At 40.0% G+C, this 20,552-nt stretch overlaps 1 protein-coding gene across 1 annotated transcript in view; it reads right to left on the bottom strand.

Moving 5' to 3' along the window:
• Positions 1–20,254, bottom strand: part of LOC6559416 (serum response factor homolog) — a 34,840-nt gene extending 14,586 nt beyond the window's left edge. Inside the window, exons 1-2 of the mRNA XM_001985732.2 lie at positions 19,107–20,254; positions 13,461–13,709 (exon numbers count right to left, since the gene is read on the bottom strand). Coding sequence (XP_001985768.1) covers positions 13,461–13,709; positions 19,107–19,763 — 906 coding nt within the window. The 5' untranslated portion in view covers positions 19,764–20,254. The remainder of the gene's footprint in view (positions 1–13,460; positions 13,710–19,106) is intronic.
• Between the last annotated feature and the right edge of the window lie 298 nt (positions 20,255–20,552).

The raw sequence follows: 20,552 nt of genomic DNA, 5'->3' as shown, positions 1-20,552 counted from the left end.
AGCCAACGTCGCTAACTGGACAGCGCTGAGCTTGTTAAATGTTTTGCCGCCAAAGCAAACACAACTGGGCGACAAAACATTTTGAGCGTCATTTGAATGGTGGCGATAATTTTTGCAAGCCCGTGGCAGCTTTGGCAGTGAATTAATTGCGTGCCACATTATAAATTTAAGGTGGCTTATTAAAGGTTTTCGATGCCTGTCTCTCTAAAACACGCGTTGCACACGCTGCTGCATTTCAAAAGAAATTCTCACACGCCGCCCGTTCAACAAAAACAAAAAAACGAAAAAAACAAAAAAAAAAAATCGAGAGAGCGCAAAAACAAACAGCAAGAAAAAGTACAAAAAAAAAGGGGAAAAAAGCGGCGCAACATAAATTCCAAAAAGTTTCGTGGCATGTTGCAAAGTTGTTGGGGTGTTGTTGCTGCTGCTGCTGCTGCAGCTGTTGCTGTTGTTGTTGCTGTTGTTGTTGCTGTTGTTGTTGCTACGTGTGGGCATGTCAAGGCGTCGCGTAAGTGGCAGTCAGCGACGCTGCTGCCACTGCTGCTGCTGCCACTGTTTCTGTTGCCACTGCTACTGCTGCTGCTGATGCTGCTGATGCTTGCAAATATTGCGCATACGCCATGTGGCCGCAGTTGTTCACAGTCAATCAGCTGCAAATGGCCAAATGAAATGCGACAAATGAAGCGCCGAAAATGCTGAGAACGCGATCAAACCGTTTATTTGCTGCTGAGCATTGCATAGTTTTTTCTTATACCTCTTCTGCTTTTCTTAGCGAATCGCTTTCTGTGGAATGGTTGTACAATTTTCAATTGGGCCCCCTCCACACACGCAGCAGCTGTGTTTTCAAAAAGGAAATGTAATGCGAAAAGTGGCCATGCACTGAATGCTAACCGTACATCTGCTGGCAGTTGTGAATTGGCATCAATGTGACTAGTCTGCAGTTTTTTAGAGTATCACAAAAAATGTATCTTTATCGACAATTTTGCATCCTTTTCTATCCATCCTCAAAATGCAGTCAGCTTATTTTGTTGTCTCGTTATATATATTTTTATATATATATTTCTGACCTCCTCTTTAATTAGTGCTAATGTTTATATATTTTCCATGCATTTGCTATAAAAATAGTATGTTTATTTCATTTTAAATAACATTAATTATCTGTATTCTATATCTCAAATCAATTTGCATTCCAAAAAGCCAAGAATTATTAGCATATTCAGGTTGACTGACTCATGTCGAAGACTTAGTTTTAACACAGTCAATTGTGGCAGCGACACCCACGCAGAAGCAGATGCAATAAACAGGATGCTTTAAGGATAATCTATGTGCTTTTTACGACCCTCAATTCAGGCAATATACAGCAATATAAACGCAATTTAAAGCGAGTGACAAAAAAAAAAAAAAACAAAAAAAAAACGAATAGAAAAGAAAAACTATAATTTTGCTCGATGTCGATGCCATTTGGCGATTTAACCCAAAGACTGCGAACGATATTCACATTTGCATGTATCTGTATCTGTATATGTATCTGTATCTGTTTATGTGTATATGTATCTGTATCTATAGCTTTAACTGTAGCTATGCCTTGTATCTGTAGCTGTATCTGTGTCTGCTGAAGCAAATGGCAAACAGAAAATTTGCATATCAAACGCAGTCAACAACAGACGCCGCACAGTCGCCTTCGATACCAAACAACAACAACAGCAACAACAACAGCAACAGCAACAACAAGAACAGTAACAACAACAATAACAACAACAACAACAACAACATTTGCGACATGTAGCTAATGCATAGACAATGTTGGCGAATTTGCGTACGACGAACGATGCGAATTAACTAAATTACAATATGTGAAATTGTCGTTGAATCCGCTTGTCTGCCAACTCCCCACCCCCTTCACCCCTACCCGTTTTCCCCTCTTCACTTGAGCACTGCCTAACCTCCTACACCCCCTCCCCTACCCGTCGGACGATTTGTGCTATATTTGCGTGAAATTATTATGGCAATCGATTGTGCGTCTTAAAACATTTATGAAAATTAAATGCGCCGACCACACATGCTGTCTAGCAAAAAAACAAAAAAGAAAAACGGGCGATAAAATTATTATTGATTACTCATACGCAGCGTACAACGGCGGCCAAAGGAAGCAACGAATTGAATATCAAAATTGGCAAACGTCTACGCAAAATGCAGCAGTGCAAAGTGCATGACTACAAGGTTGCTCTATAACTGAATTCACATTTGTCCAATGCAAGAGCTTGCAACATTTCTTAGAAGTTTTCATGATCATCATGCAGCAACATGTGAATTTCTGCAGCATAATTCATTTGTTAAGTACAGCTTAGTAAGTTAGCAAATTAATCCATGTTGGAAAGAGCAGAAAATTAGCAATTTTTGGTAGATTCGATTATCACTTCTTCTAAGCTGCTAAACTGACAGCATTTCTAATTGAACTCGAAGCGTTTTTAAGTGTTAAAGATTTCCTAAGTTTTTTCAAAGAAACTTTAAACTGAGCAAACTGTATTCAAAGTCAGAAAGTTATTAGTAGATATTAGAAATGTTTAAAAAATAACACAATTTTTAAGTAAAACTTTGGTTCATTATCAGAAGTAGATAAAATTATATGGGGTTTAAAGTACTGAGCATAGCAGGGAAACACATGAAAATATGGGAAAAACATGGAGAAATAAAGTTAAAGTTTATTATCAGAAGAAGACTGGCAAGAAATGATATCGAACCAAAATTTGCATTCATTTTCATTTAAGTATTATTTTTCAAGCGGCTGTTTATATGTGTATATATTTAAATACAATTTATTTGCAAGTTTGCGTAAGGTTGTCTTATGTATTTATGTAAATTGATACTATTAAAATGCAAGCCAAATCTCTGCTTTAATTGCTTACAACTTGCCAACTTTTTGAAAGAAGACAGCAGCTGAGGCAGCTAATTGTCACCTGTAACAGCGTTGCACGCACTTTACAGGGTATATGCGAAAACAGGGACAGCAACGACGACGACGACGACGACGAACAGCCTCGATGAGCTTTCTACAAGCCACGCTTGCTGTTGCTGTTGCTGTTGTAGTTGAAGCTGAAACTGACGATGTCGATGTCGATGACGATGACGCGATCGCCAGTCGCGATAGCCGCAATTATTTTCGTCATAAGTCAGCCAATGTGGCGACCACGTTGCACTCGGCTCAGTTTATGCCTCGGCTCGGCTTCATTGCCGCCGTCTTACCCCCTCTCTCCCTCTCGCTCTCTCTCGGCGTTGTTGTGTGACTCGGCTTGACTGCTGCTGCTGCCGCCGCCGCCGACGCTGAGCTGTTGTTGGCTGGCTGTGTTGTGCTGGTTTTGTTTTATATATTTTTTCAATATTTTTTTTTGTTGTTTTTGTTTTTTTTTTTTTTGCGCACCACACAAGCTTCCAAATAAGGGACGGCACATGTGAGTTGAGGAAGCTATAACTAGTGCTGTGAGCTACGCAAATCTGTGGGCTTTGCACTTTCGCATAGATTTCAATGGAAATCAACGCATGCTGACAAACTGCAGCCTCGCAAGTTGATTGAAGCCAAGCAAAATGGGTTCAGTTGCGCCAGGTGGCAACAATTGTCTCTCTCTATCTCTCTCTCTCTCTCTCTCTCTCTCTCTCTGTACCTCTCTCTGTCTGTCTGTCGCGGCAGGAGTTGAATTCGCTGTCGACTGCGCGTCGCGTCGTGCAACATATGGCAGCGATGACAACGCATGTTAACAGCTTTTTAAAGGCAATTGCACAACAACAACACACGCTGCTTCTCGCTTTGCCACAATTCCCAGGCCCAAGTGGCAGATAAGCCATCGGAAGCGCCAAAATAAAAAAGCAGATATATCTTTATACATATATATAGATATATAAGCCAAAGTTTGCTTTTATTGTTTCTTGTGTGTGTTGTTTTTTTGTTGTTTTTTTTTTGGCTACTTGCAACTTGAGACCTGCTGACAGGAAATCACACGCGTGCCACAACTCGGCGCAGCGGATGAAGTCTCGAGCTGCACCAGCTCCGTCTGTGTTGATTATCCAAAAATGCGGTCTGGCGTGCCTTTGAATTAAGGTATCGATTTAGAGTCCAGAGACTAAAGTGCCTTGCAACGCAATGCGGCGCGTCACTCATTTTTCATTCATTGTGGCGCGCGCTCATTGTTGGTGTGAAATTTAGCACAATAACAACAACAGTAGCTGCAGCATGTGGCAACTTGAACAAGTGGCTGCGGTTGCAATGAATCCGCATAACAGACATACACAACCAAATGGACAAATGTCCAATTGGACAGACGCTGTTTCTCTGTTTGCTGCTGCTGCTGCAAATATTTCTCGACTCTCTGCTGTTGCTGTTGCTGTGGCAGTTGCAGTTGCAACAACAAGGCAAGAAAAATACTTTTTAAATGCAGCGAAGCGTCAAGCGCAACGCTTTCTACCTTCTACCAACAAACAACAACAGCAACAACAACAACAAACAACCACTCAACACAGGATCAAGTGTTATAAATGTTAATTCACAAATAATTGCAGGGAACATTATGCATAATATTTTCTCCATTTTTTTTTTTTTTGCTTCCTGGGTTTCTCAAGCGGCGCTAATCACAGCGATGATGAGCTGGATGAAAGCCAAACTAAGATTTGGGTTCTAATGCAGCCATCAACATCATCATCATCAACATCATCCACAACATCATCTTCAACATCATCAACCACATCAGGCTCAACGTTGTCTAGACAAATCAACAGATTGTAACCAGCCGTCGGTCGTTGTGCAGAAGCGTAGAGTTTAATTGAAAATTTATGGCACTTTCATCAAGTGGAAAACCTCGATGATTTATATATGTGTCATTATCATGACAATGTTGTGACGTTAGTTTTGATTGAAAGTCGTAGAAAGATGCGCTTGATTAAACTTTGGGTGCTTGTGGCAGGCACTCTTTAATGACAACTTTTTATGCCTGAGATTATTTACATATCATGTGCAATGTTTTATTTAATTAATAAACACATGTTTTAAGTAATTCTTATGAAGATGAATTTATTATATATTATTTGCTGATATTGAACACAAATAGAAAATTTGCATGTTGTATGCAACTTTGGGCCTTGAAGTCTGCTTAACCCAAAATAAGCCCTTATAGAATAATGACATTAGCAAATATTAAGTTCAAAACTGAATTGAGATTTCTATAGCGGAAAAGGCGTATATATTGTCGAGACCCTAGCAACTTGTTGGTTATTTCCCCGCAGACGTTTACAAAAACCAATTGAGACAAGTTAACGACTCTTGTTCAGTGTATTTTTTGTATTAGCAGCAGTGACAAAACATCTTCGGTAATAAATTCTAAGCGCACCAACGCCGCACACACTTGTGCCATCCATTTAATTCATTCATTTCCATTATATAATGAAGCGCGCGGACTTCCCACACAGAGCCAATCCGAACTGCTGCCCACAGTTCCGACAACGGTTCCAACAACAGTTTCCCCAGTAAAAAGTAGCAACAATATAATAAAAAAAAATATGCTAGCAACAAGAGCTCAGCACAGCGCAGCTCAGCTCGGCTCATTTCCTGCCCACAATCGAATGAAATGTTGAAATCAACACACATTGTTTATATACTTAACACATGGCTAAAGTAAATAGTTGAGAAAATCGTGTGCTGCTGCAAACAATAGTTCTATTAACTTAATTGAAGTGTATCAATAAATAACAAAAAAAATAAATAATAATCTAGACATATGTAAAAATGATTATTTAAATAATTTTAAAGAAAAAACAAAGAGCTAAAGCTAAGACTGTCTTCAAAAATGTGACTGTTTTCAAAAAAATACTAGTCCCCACAATATTTTGGAATACAACTGATTATTAAGATTAATTAGCAACATTAAACAAATCTTTATGTTTACGAAAAACAAGTCTCCAAATCCGATTTTCTTTTTGGCACATCCAAAAGAAAAAAACTCTTATCTAAGCAATCGCTGCAGGGCCATGATATAATCGTTAGAAAATCTGAAAGATCATCAAAGCTGTGACGCATATTGTGAAAAAGAGCTTTCGAGATTGCATAAGACAAAAAAACAAAAAACAAAAACGACAACTTAATAAATCTAATCTAGGGGAGCACTCCAAAAAAAGGCTAATTCTCAGCCATAAAATGCGCAGTGAAGCGAGTAAAGATACAAAAACAACTTTGACTGTTAGTTTGCCGCCGCCTCTGCCACGCTTCAGTGGCAGCACATTTTTGGGCGTGGCATGTTGCCACATGGCGCTAGTAACAAAAAGAAGAAGAAAGAGAAGCCAGACACGGGCACGCCTGGGGGGTAAAAGATCGTTGAGATTTTCATAGTCGATAGCAAAGAATTTTGATTAACTTGGAAAATCATTGGAGTAAGTCTGTCCAGAGAGCGGTGGTGGAGCGGGCGGGATGATCGATGGGGTGTGTGTTTGTGTTGCACAGTTGCACAATCGCTGCTTAGACAGTTGCATACAATGTACGCATTATTTGTTTGCCATTGCCAACAATAATTGCTTAACTAAATGCGACGATGCGATGAGAGTCCTGAAGGAGGCACTGAAGCGCCTCGTTAAGGCTCCAGCTACAGCTACAGCTGCAGTCGCCTGCCAGCGGCGGGTTTTGGCCTTTAAATAATCACAATGAAAGCAAGAGGCAAACAAAACCCCAACGAGCAGCAGACAAGTCAAAGCTAAAAAACAATACACAGCAGCAACAGCAGCAGCAGCAGCAGCAGCAGCCGCAGCAGCAAAAAGCAGCTCACAAATTGTCATTTCTTAAAGTTTTTGTTTTATTTTTTATTCTCTTGCTCTTCTCCACTGTATTGCAGATTGCGAAGGCGGCGAAGACAAGAAGCGGTGGCCGTTGAGTTCAGGTACCTTCTGCCCAGCTACAACTATACTGCCCCAAGATGTTGCCGACGCCGCACAATGTGTGCGGGGCTTTAAGAAATGCCGAATTCCAGAAGCTGCACAGTACAATCAGTTGAATTAAAAACGACAAAAAAACAACAACAACAACACAGGAGACAGAGACAGAGAGAGAGCGAGTGAGACAGAGAGAGATGGAGTGAGCAGGACAACGACGATATCATCGCGCGCAGCTGCGCGGCCTAGGAAATTAAGAGGACATTGTGGCGGCATGCGGTTAGAACTTAACGGCGGCTTAACACACACACACACACACACACACACACACACACACACAAGCACACACACACAGTGTATCCAGGTTCGGTTCCAGGTTCAGTTGCAGCCGAGAGACCCGTCCCGAATTCGATGTCCAGGGGCCACGCAAGATTCTTGGCGTTGTTGCGTTGTTGGTGGCGCGACGGCAAACGCTGAAAACCGCTGACAGAGGTCGCCCTCGTACGTAATCGTCGTAGAGCATTGCAAATGCATTGCTTTTGTGCCGTCTGTTCTCTGTCCGTCCCACTGTCCGTCTGTCTGCTGCCTCTGTCTGTTGCCTTGTGCTGCGCACGTGGCCAACTTGGTGACGCTTGGCCCCAAAAAAAAAAACAACAAAAATACAAACCACAACAACAAGCCGCAAGCAGCAGCAAGCAGCAAGCAGCAAATCATTGAAATGTCGTTAGAGGCTCGAGCGGCACGCGGCTCCGATAGTCAGCCGAACCGCAAAATGCTTTTAATTTCTCAAACTGATATGTACTTAGTGCGAGAGTCGAGTATTGCCAGCTAAAGGAGAGAAGGTGTGTGGAGAGGGGTTCAAGAAGACGTGTCTCTCTCTGTGTGTGTGTGTGTGTGTGCAACACACTTAAACAGCGCAGCAGTTGGCAGGAGTTGTCGGTGGCAACAATGTAGACTAGTTTTAGGTGTGGAGCAGCCTCAGGAGCCTTCAAATAGTTCAAGGAGTTCGCATTGTTCGAATAAGTTCAATTATTTTACAATTCCTTGCGCTAATTACATTATTTGCATACAGGAAAAATATAGGATTTTCCTGGTTCCAAGAAAAATTGGCAAAGAAAACATTGATGAAAGATAAATCTATAAAATAGAGCAAGTTTGGGGATATTTGAAATACAATTGCGAACTTGATTATATTTGGAGTCCTAAGTAAAAAGCAAATATCAAAAAAGTAAAAAACAAAAAATGTTGCTGATCATCAAAAAATCACTCAAATTTTAGGAGCAAATGCCAAAAAATAAAATTTATATTATAATTAATGAATCCATCTTAAGCATCTATCAAGCCTTAAGAAATCCTCAAAAGGAAAGGAAATGTTTAAAAACAAGTCTAGGTTTAATAAAATTTTTAAGTACATCCTGGAAAACGAATGCTATTCAAAAAAAAAATCCTTGGAAAAAACGTAGGTAAAAATTGCTTTATGAAAGTTTGAGCTGCTTTGGTCAACTCATTATTAATTTAAGTAAGAGTTTATGCCAAATATACATTTAATAAGTTAATACAACCATAAAAGATAGTTGACAATATATATTTAAAAGATCGGCTATTTAACCTAAGCAGAAACTGTACCAAAGAGCAAAAAATGAAAGTCAAAAGGGTCACCACTGTAAGCGATTAGCAAGCAGACTCAAAACACTCAAAATAAAAGCGACATTTAAAATAAAATAAAACTGAGCTAAAGCCAATAAACTTACAACATGTTGTGTTTTTTATTTAAACGGGGGCGTTGGCGTTTAAGATGCGCAGGTGAGCGACCAAAGAAGGTAATGATCTATAGTAAAAAGAAGCAGACAAAGTAAAGAAACACCCGCGCAGATAAAATATACGCATATTAGTTTGCTATACATAAGTATTGTATAAAGTGGCGCAAAGTTGCCCAACAACAACCAGCAGCAGCAGCAGCAGCAGCAGCAGCAGCAGCAGCAGCAGCAGATAGAGCAACCCACTGCATGCAGACAATTAACCTTGGCTGGACTCGGAGTTGGCGGCAGTGTCAGAGAACGACCTACAGCAGCTCCAGGCAATAATAACAAGCTATGAAGTTTATCAGTCAGCTGGCCAACAAATACCAACCAGCAGCAGCAACAGTATTAACAACAAATGGTGATGACGTGCCTGCCAAATACTCTGTAAACATAAATAAACCAAAAGCGGGTATGACAAACTAAGAGAGAGAAGTTGCAGCAGCTTTGATATGACCTTTTTTGGAGTTGATAATAAGTGGAGCAGCAATTATCTTTTGTAGCCAAAACTAGACAAAATTGGTGTGTAAAGGAATTTGCTCAGAAAGCCCAGCAGAATCGATATACATTAGTTTTTCAATGGAAATTGGAAAATTTGCTGCATAGGTTTAAGTATTCCTAGCACAACAGAGGCATATAAAAAGTTTTGGGTAACTCTTAAAAGCCCGAAAATATTAATAAGAATCTTAAAGAGTCATAGAATTCGAATTGAATCTTCTCATAAGACCAAAAAAACTAGAAGCTTGAATAATGGTCCTGGTTTTTTTGAGAATCTGACCAAATACCAACTGCGAAATAATCCAAGCAAACCAAGAAATAAAAGTGCGAGCATCTTAAGCACTTTACAGGGCATCACTTAGTCAATCAGTTAGCTGGCAGCACACCTACTTCTTTGCTGCGAATGTCTGTGTGTGTATTTTATGTTTGTTGTGACCTGAAGCGGCGTTGGTGTCACACCCACAACCTTTCAGTCGTCGTCGCCGTCGTCGTAGTAGTCGCTTTGGCGTTCATTCATAGTCTCCAGTTGGAGGTGAATGAAACGACAGCTGCTTGGGACCCACCGAAAAGAGTGGCTCAGTGGCACACGTCATCGCAGTCGCCGTCTCTGTCGCTGCTAAGAGATGCGATGAAGCCTACGCGACGACGACGACGACGACGACGACGACTGGCAGCTGGCCGCCTGGCCGCCTGGCATTGAAAATGCCGCGCTCAGCGATTTGCATGCCAAGATCTGAGCTGGGGGCGATAGGGGGGGAGGCGTGTGGCTAACTGCTGATGCATGACTTGGACTTGGATGGGGCACTTGGACGAGCCAATTGTTGTTGATCGATTTATGAACTCGTTGAGCGAGCGACCGAACGACCAAGCGACCGATCGCTTATGACGTCACGCAAAACCCACATGCAGTTATCAGCACTGTGTCTATTGTTCATAACTAAAAAAAAAAAAGAAGAGAAACAGAGAAAAAAAATAGCCAAGAAATCGCTCGTCACTTCACATAGCACAAGCGGAAGCTTTTACAACGCAATGATGAAACGGAGCAGATAAAGATAAAGATACAAATATATGTAGATACAGATACAAATTCATTCAGCTCAGAGGCTGCCCACTCGCCTGTTGGATAATGTTTTTCTTTTTTTTTTTAAACTTTTTTACGTATTTTTTTTTGGCGTGTAGGTTAACAAGAAACTGGCAGCTCGTGCGGCTGGCTGCTGACTGCTGGCTGGTTATGTAAAAAGCTCTTAACCTTGCTCTTGAAAAGCTGGAAAGTCTGAAAACTCTCAAACTAGTTGGCAGCACTTAATTGTTGGGCTGATGTAAATTGTGTTCAGGATACTCTCGAGTCAAGAGTTTTTCATTCTTGTTTTTGTTTTTATTAATTTATAATATTGCGCTAAATAAAATATTTATATATGTATATATGCATTTATATAGTTACTATATTGTTTTTTTTTTGTTTTAAACATAATATGTCTTTCGCTTAGCCTAGGAAAATTTCGTGTTATTTTTTGTGTCTTTTTAAAAGTAATTTGTTGTTTTTTGTTTTGTTTTTGCTTTTGTTTTTAGCTAATTGCACAAGCATTATACATTAATTTAACTACGAATATTTTTTTTAGCGAATTGCGTTTTGTTTTTGCTTTTTTTCTTTTTCTTTTCATTATATTTTTCTTCTGTTTGACAGAAATCTGCAATCTGCACTAAATTAGCTTGAAATTATAATTTAAATAAGTTGTAATTAATAAATTATATTAAATTGCTTGCAAATTACGTATTTTGCTTTTGTTGTTCTACGTTCTATTGTCATGCCACATAAGAATTATGCTTTGAGCTGCCTTTCAAATTTGGTTTTTTTTTTCTTCGAATTTTTGTTTGAATTAAAAATATACAATAAATATTAGTAGAGAACAGCAGGCAGCAGCTCAAAGGGTAAGTACATTTTGCTTTTGCTCGATTTGCTATTTGGAAATTTTAGCATTTAGAATTTTGCAGAGTTTATGTGTGGTGGAAATAGATTAAATGATGATATTTAAAAGTATTTTACTATTTAGCTAAAAACACTTTTTCTTTAATATTTGATTCTGTTTTTTGTTTTTTATCTATCACGCACAATACTTTGACAGATTTCGATATTTATTTATCATAATTTCTTCCACGCACAAACTCGATAAGTAATATAATTTATGCAAATTGATCGGTTTCATTTTGGATGCGTAATCCCAGTTAGCAAATCGAATTGAATTGATAAATAAGCCAATAAAAGCCATTGGAATAAAGTGAAATCAAATAAAAATAACTATAAATTATAAATAGCGCTAAGATTAAGCTAAAAACGATGATGATTGCTTTTTCACACAAAAAACAATAGATAATATATAGTTTGCAACTACTACATGTATACAGATATATGTATATAGATATATATATATGCATATCTGTATATATATTTAAATAAGATGTGTTTTGTTGAGCACGCTCATCGCACTGAAGGCCGACGCCCGACGCCACTAAAGAAAAACAACATTTGCTAAATGAATCTATATATATATATATATATATCTATATATATATATGTATATAATATAAACACCGTTAAGATCGTAACTAATGAAATGTAGTTTATTAGTTTACATATATGTAGACTCTGCGCAGCAAAACTTTATAGACTGGCTAATAGCCCCACCCCCATTCCCATTCCCATCCCCATTCCCACCCCCTCCTCTAGTTGACGTTTTTATTGCACTTATGCTTAAGGACTAACTAAAGCAGTCTCGGCTATGTGTTTGTTATTTGTTCGGTGTGTCTGTTCGAGATTTCTTTGTTTGTTTTTTTGTCTTTTGTTTTTGCTTTCTTTCTGGTCGATACGCTGTAGTAGAATGATGGCACTGGGTTCGATACGGTACGATAGTTATATAAGTATATGGCTATATGGATATTGCTATATGGGTATATGTAATATATATATATCTATATATACATAAATATATATATGAGAGCTGTAGCTTGGCTATGGCACAGTTGCCTTTAAGTAAGAGTTTTGACTAGTATCAACAAAATGAATGTTGGTTTAAACAAATATATATCTATTTATATATGTGTATGAGCTGCCACGCCCACAACGCTAAACAACAAAACGAGCGGCGAGATCGTCGAATGGCCATGATCATAATATCTCTATACCCATTACATTTGCAGTGACAAATTCATGGCCAAATGCTGCACTTTGGGAACTGCTTATGTGAAAACTTGCAACTTGCTGCCTATACACACACACACACACACTAACACACACACACGCACACACACACACACACGAAAGATACTAATATACATATACAGTCAAACTTCTTCAACTCGAACTTATCTGAGCTGACTTTTGTTGTATTTGTAAAGATTTCGAAATTTCTTTGCAACCCACATAAAACAATTTATGGGCCCAATCTTTAACTGATAATTTTGTTGGTATGATTGACTTTGAGTCAACTAAACTTAGTTAATCAATATTTGATTAGATTGTTTAAGATATTCTTGGAAAAATAACTCATTTGTCTACTCAGCGAATTACATAAATCATTAAAGCAGAATAAGTCTTTGAGCTAGAAAATTGGTTTAAAATAGTTTTAGAAAATAGGTCCTTGGACAGCTTTATGATATAGTTGTCTGATACAGACTTCTGTAGACTGTAGATTTCTCAAAAGTGATAGATCAAATAAAGAGGCTCGACTCTGCCATTGATGCTGAGATCTGGAATCTATGTGCTATTTGCAAGTCGAAACAATTTTACATTTCAAATTGATTTACATAAGAAAGAGTGCTGCTTGGAATGAATGAATGATATCCTGTTAGGAAGTATCTGATTGAAGTATAAAATTGAATTTCTCTCAAGTTTTTCGGCTTTTCATCTATTTATCAAACTCAAAGTCTTGTTGCGAATTGAAAGAAGTTCGACTGTAATTTGCATTGGGACTAACTCAAAGGTATATGTCTATGTCTATGTTTGAGACGGGGGAAATTTGAAATTTCCTAGCGTTGCGCATGCGTGTGCGACATGTGCGAGTGTGTGGAGTGCGGCGGTGGCACGTGCGGCACATGCGCATGATGCGCATGCCCGCCGTAGGCCTGGGCGTGTGATAGGGGCGATGCCTGGCCGCCACTGTAGCCGGACTGCATGAGACTCTGCTCGAGACTGTAGTGGGTGGGCGGCGCCTGGGGGTGGGCGAGATGAGCGTGCCCGTGATGGCCGTAAATCAATTGTCTTACTTTGGAGTCCTCGTCGGCGATGTTATAGCTGAGCTCCGTCTCCTCGAATCCGGTGGCAGACATGCGCTGATCGCCACCGCCAACACTTGGCGGATCCGGTGAATTGAGGCATGTCTGTATCAGTTGTTTGCCCGCCTCCGACGTTATCATCGGCTGCAGCTTGCGCGTCGCAAATGTGTAAACGTGTCCCGTCTCGCTGGCAACCAGCAGCATCACCTGAGTACCAGTCAGCGTCGACAGCTCGTAGGCCTGCAGAGAGCAAAGAGTGGAGGAAGTGTGGTTAAAAGTTGTGTTAACTACAACGCAGAGCAGTCTGCGCTTTTGCCGAAAGCGGCACATAAATTTTAAGTTAAACTATGCGATTATGTTGCAGCGATAACAGATTAGCCAAATGCGGCTGCAACCAGCGAAAACTATGAAAACTGTTTGAGATGGCCGCGTGAGACAAAAGCAAATTTGGCCAAATTGTGTAAAACTTATACAAAATTCCATGATAAGACTTAAAAAGACTTTGTTGCCAAAGTATGCCAAAAACTTAGTCTAGTTGGAAAGGAGTATTGAAGATGTTGATGAAGCAATAAGTAATAAATATATTCAACATCTTTTCCTAATAATTGTTGGCTATGTATGAAATGGAACAAAGATGGATCAGTTTAAGATACTTGTCAGAAAAGGTAATTTTTTTTATTGGAATGACTTTTCTATCATTACCAGTAAACCTACTAAATTATGATCAAAAAGTGAGTATTTTTATTGGAAATACTATTCTCTTGTTAACAGTAAATATTTAATATTCAATTATAATCAAGAAGTAAGTATTTTGATTGGGAATATTTTTCTATTACAATCAAAAGTAATCAGTTGAAATAAAGCCTCTTTGGCTCAAGGGAAATCAAAATGAAATCATGCTTTTAACACATCTTTCAATTGGCTGTTTTGTGATTCAAAACACGCGCTCATCTCTAATGTAGATTATTGAAAGCGCCTGCTGCTGCTCGAGGCAGCGAGACGGTAGCTTAAGCTGCCTATCAACAGCTCGTAATTACTCCAAAGCGATAAAGTTGCTCTTCTGTGTTAGTGGTAGTGGTAGTGGTAGTGAGCCATGCGCAGAGCATAGCACAGCAGAGTTGAGCTGAGTTGAGCTGAGCTGAGCAGAGCCGGCGGCTCAGCGCATAAATAAACACGGCGTGGCGAGGAAACGCGCGAGAAACGCGCACAAAACGCGCGCGCCCCTCGATTGCATAGCATTTATTAATATTAATGAAATTGTTGTACACACATTGTTGGCAGACTGAGACTGCCTGCCAGCCTGCCAGCCTTATTGTTATTGTTGTTTTCGTTGTTGTTGTTGTTGCCTCTGTGGCTGCCAATTTTATGTGTAACATGTGTAAATGCAAACAATTGACACGGCCCGGGCCAACTCAGTGAGTAGGTGTCTGCTGTGGCTGGGAATACGATTGCAACTGGCGGCTAGGCTGCCAACAATTCATGTCAATTTGAATTTCGAACACAAAGACAAAAGGACACGACACATACACATACACATACATATACACAGGGCTATGAGGCTATTGACAGGACAAGCCCCAGAGACCAAGCCAAGCAGCGCGAGAGCGGCCGAGTCATTTGTTAGAAGGCGATTGTTGTTCCTTGCTGTTTGGCTGTTGCCTGTTGGCTGTTGCATGTGGCCAAAAGGCGAGCCGACGCAGCCAAACTGTCGGCCAAACTGTTAGCCACTTCTGCTATAGCTGCAGTTCCAGCTTCAGCTCCAGCTTCAGCTTCAGCTCCAGCTCCTGCTTGTGTCTTATCTGCGCGCAATCTGCCGCTGCTACTTGGTATCAATACGCTTCCGTGCTTGGCCACAAGACGCGCAAACAATTCCCAAGCCAAAGCCAAAATGCGCTTGGCCCCCAAGTTTGCCCTCAGCACTCGCCCCATCTCACACACACACACACACACACATACTCAATCTCTCTCTCTCTCTCTTTCGCTGTGTCTCGCGTAGCCTCGTGATTTCAATTTAACACCTTTTGGCGGCATTTTGCGCCTGCCTCACTGCCTGCCTGCTTGCCTGCCGGCTTGTGGCGGTGCCCCATTGTTGCAAACGTTTTACATGGCAAACGACAGGCAGTAGGACAACAGACAGGCAGACGGACAGCCAGTGCCACCATAGCACATAAACATAATTTTGCTGGCACAAAGTAATTGCTTGCAACATCAATTTTTGGCATATTTTAACTACTAAAATAAAAGAATATAAATTTTAAAAAATATATGAAAATATATATTTAAAATGTGAAATACAACTTTTATAATTTTATTAAAATTTGTTGAACTTCAATTAATTTAAACTTGAGAGTGATCAATAATAAGATCAGAGTCTATAAGCAAAAAATATATTAGTTAAAAAATGTATCTTTTTTTTGAAATGCTTTGTGCTTTTTGAAGTTGATGTTAAGTAAAATATTTAAATTAATTAAATACGTATCTAAAAGATGAAGAATCAATAAATTGAAATGTTGAACTATTCAATTGAGTGACTATTTTGCTTATGCTTCAACAAAAATACATTCAGCCCATGGTGGATTGTGGCACAGACAGCACACGTACATTACACACACACACAGAGACAGACACACAAGCTGCTTCTGCATTTGTTGCAGACATTTGTTGAAGAAGCAACGCCTTGCAGCCTACGCAATTAGGCCAGGCCTACAAATGAGATCATTGCGTTGACATTAGCTCACTTTTCACTTTTGGCCTTTTTCGGCCAAGATGCGAGCACGCCCACACCAAAACAGACAGCTATATATATTTATATATTTATATATATATTGATTTTTGTTAGTAGCTTTTGCCAAATGACCAAAATTGGTTATGGAGACGGTGAAAGAAGAACGCACTGGGCAAGAAAGCAAACGCACAGGTTGCCTTTGGAAATCTGTGGCGTCTGCCAAACAAAACTAACTGATCAAGTTCAATAACCGCAATTTGTTGTCCAGGACGGTGCGTGTGTGTGTGCCGTAGTGTGTGTGTGTGTATGTGTGTGTGTAGCGCCAAGCGTATCCATTGTGTGCCTGTCAACTGTCCGCGGCGTGGACATCGATGAGGGCCACATCAAAGTCACTAAAAATATATAACAAAAGTTTTGTCCCTGTCAACAGGCGCGCGCCTGTCATAAGTAGGGCCCCCAAAGTCAGCCAGACAACAACAACAACAACAACAGTAGCAACAACTGCAACAACAACAACAACAGAAGTCAGCAGTTAAAAAACGGGCAGAAACTTCAGTCTCTGGGGTCAAATATTTTTGCAATGCGCTCAAAGTGAATTCTACAAAAAACTAACAGCAAAACTTGCGCAGTTTTAATAAAACTTTAAACGACGTTTAAAAGTTGAGTGGGATATATATATATATATATATATAGATATAATTAATATTAAATGTGCAGTCAGATAACACAAAAGTTATAATAATTATTTAATGCTCTCAAACAGTTTTAAGACAAATATTAAAATTGATATTTATGCACTGCAATTTGACTAAGCTGGCTCTACTCAAAGTAAGTTGTTAAGAATACTATATATTATATAGTAGTTCAATCAGCAGATCTGTTTGCACACACACACACACACACACACACCCACTGAAAAACACACCCAGTTTTCGGCAAAAAGGGTATAGATCGGTTCGAGGCCAACTTTCGAGTTTTTCCTTTTTAAATTTTTGTCTCGTTTTTAAGCAAAAATATTTCATAAGATTTTTCGCTGTTAAGATCGTGCTGAGATCGTGATTTGGCGCTGGCGATTTTCTGTTTGTTGTTTGTGTTGTTGTTGTGTTATTTTTTGATCGTAGCGACTTTGAGGCCAAGAAGTCTATTTAAAAATGTTAAGCATTTCATATGCGAGCCAAGCAGGCGCATTATGTAAGTTTGCGTGTGAAAATTGGTCATTTGAAATAAAAAAAAAGCAACAACGCCGAGTTGGCCAAGCAGCAGCAGTAACAGCAGCAGAAGCAGGCCAAGAAGAAGGAGCCAAAGACAGTGGCAGTTGTTGCAATTGCAGTTGCAGTTGCATCTTCGCATGACAATGAGGCCAAGCGGCACGCAACTGCTGCAAAGGACGCGAAATGAGATTGGTGTAGCCATACATATATAATGCACATGTGTATACACTCTAAAAAAAAAAAACCATTCCTAAATTAAACTAAAACATATTTCTCAATGTGCTACAAAAAGTTGCCCCTTAAATGTTTCCGCTTATGATTTATTTATATTCTTAATATAAAAACCAAATCTTGCAAAATATTATTAAAAGAAATAAAATAAAATAAAATACTTTTGGCACTCCAGCTTCAATCAAATATGTGCTTTAAGACAGCAATTAAATTTGAAATGTAATTTTGCAATTTGATTTCGTTTTTTCTCAGTGTAGGTATAACTATGGCTATAAGGTATCGGGGTATTGGCTGTTTGCTCTTTGAATGCAATTGCGGGGCCGGCAAATTAACATTTTATGAAGCCGAAAACAAAGGGAAATTCGGAATCGGAATCGGAATCGTGGCTACCGCGCTTACACAGCGCCGCCGCCGCCAAAGCAAAAGCAGAAGCAGAAACAGAAGCTGCAACTGCAACTGAAGCTGAAGCAAAACGGCAACAGTTGGCCATGTTACGATTGACACAGGGCGTGTGTGTCTCTGTGTGTGTCTTTCTCTGTGTGTGTGTGTGGAGTGGGGGTGGTGGTGTGGAGGCTCTAAGGAGCTCAGGTATAGCACGATGGCAGCACAACGATAAAGCAAAGAAAACAATGCCACAAGAGAGGCGCGCAGGGACTCCTGAATTGATACGACAAAGAATTGAGAATTGAGCATTCGGCAGCATTTATTAATTGCACATGCGCTCAAAACGTGCAACACACTCCACAAAAATGACCTCCCCCCCTCCAAAATTGTTAAACAATTAGAAACTTTGCATTTGGCAAATAAATAAAATATATATTTACTTTGTCTGCCAGCATCAGAATAAGCAATAATGCCAAAAGACCGAGAGATGTTTGCTACGCACAAAATATTTATAATTTTTCAAATTCCATATAATATATATATATATAGATATCTGCATACATATATAAATATATACAACAAAAATGGGAAATGTCAAAGACTGAATCCCTGATCAAATTTATGACTCAGCGAGTGAAAAGAATGTTTCTAGCAATTAGTTGGTATTTATAATGAGATAATGCTCTCGGCCAAGTTAATCAACTAAAATATGAAAAGTCAACTTTGTATAATCAGACTTATTCTATTTGAGGCATTTAACTTATCCTGAATTATTGTACTTTATGAAATTAGTAAATTCATTTCAAACTTTCTGACACTTTCTGAATTTCGAAACGTTTTTTTACCCAAGGGAGCACTTAAATATATATTAGTTTGCTGCTATAATTTTTGGCCTTGATCTTGAGACATATTTTAAGTGTCCCAAAAGAAATATTTAAATACAAATTGTAAGCGCAATTTATAGCTTTAAGAAATGTTAGGTTTGACTTTCTTTTCGACTTTCTCGTTTAAGCATTGTTTTAATAATTTTTATTTTTTTTTGATTTTGTTCTTAATTATTTGTCGTCATTTTAGTTCCACACTTACCTTCTTCATGATGCCCGTTTTGCGCTTGGAGAACGTTGTATATCGTCGCAGCTTGTTGTCGATGTACTCCATTTTGATTTTGACGCGTCCCTTTGTCTTTTTGCCATTGGCGGGCGGTGATTTCTTATTGGGCAACGCATTATAGCCATCGACACCATCAACATCGACGCCGGCCACGCTGCCGGCGACAACGCTGCCAACGGCGGCACAGCTCTCCAAGCCCTGCAGCGTCATACCACCCCCGCCACCGCTGGGACGATGATCCTCGTAGCAATCGCTGCCGCTGCGTTTTAAGCCGCGTGATTGTTGCTGCTGCTGTTGCTGTTGTTGTTGCTGCTGCTGCTGTTGCTGCTGTTGTTGCTGCTGCTGCTGTTGTTGCTGTTGCTGGTGTTGTGGACTAAGTGTTTGGCACTGTTGCTGCTGCTGCTGTTGCTGCTGTTGTTGCGCCGCTACTGATGGAACGGGACGTTGCATGGTGACTCCGCCTCCGCCGCCGCCGCCGCCCATGCTCTGTAGCAGACCGCCGCTGGGCGGGCGGGCGCCCAGTGCCGCAACGGCAGGATTGCCATACATGTCGGCCTGATCGGCGAGACTTAACCCAATGCTACTCATCGAGTAGTTTAGGTTATAGCGCGAATCGCCGCGCGTCGGATCCATTCTCAGGTAAAAGTTCTCCACCGTGGAGCCGTACACTAAATCCAAGGCACCACGCGCGTCTATTATTGCCCGCTGCGGCACACTTTTCTTCTCTCTCTCTCTCTCTCTCCCACTCTCCTCTCTCTCTCTCTCTCTCTTTCCTTTTCTTGCTTTTCTTTTTTTTTTTGATTATTCGATTTTAGCTTTAGTTTTGCTCAGCTTATTTAATTCCAAAAATAAACACAAAAATAACACACACACACACACACACACAGGCAAAGGCGCGCACACACACACTCACACACACAAACGAACACACAGGCACAATAAGCGGGCGCCGCTGTCGCCGTCAGCTGTTTTGCTTGCTGTGCGCTGCTTGCCGTTTGCTGTTATAATCACCAAACGCGTTGTGCTGCACTCGCTGCAGCCTGTAATTGAGCGCGTCTAATATCGTTTAGATATTTGCTTATTATTATTAAAAACAATTATAAACACCGATACGTTTCTTTTTATTTCTTTTTTTTTGGTCGCAGCACGCAACACACACGCACACACACACGCGGCGCAAGCACACAAAAAAACTGACAACTTGTGCTGCTAGCTAACAGCCTGCTTAACTAACAGTCGCTTAACAGGGCGCAGAGTTGCATAGGGTTGGTTGTTGTTCGCGGCGATGTGTGTGGTGCGCGCGCTAATTTGAAAAATTATGCAAAATCTTTGTAAGAGCAATACAAAAATTGCACATTGAATTTGTAACTGTTTGTTGTTGTTGTTGCTGCTGGTTGCTGTTTGTTGCTGTAGTTGCTGTTT

This window comes from Drosophila grimshawi, unplaced genomic scaffold (assembly GCF_018153295.1).
Source record: "Drosophila grimshawi isolate 15287-2541.00 unplaced genomic scaffold, ASM1815329v1 contig_1367, whole genome shotgun sequence".
NCBI lineage: Eukaryota > Metazoa > Arthropoda > Insecta > Diptera > Drosophilidae > Drosophila > Drosophila grimshawi.
Note: the sequence above shows the minus strand (reverse complement) of the source record. Positions and strands in the feature narration are given on the sequence as shown.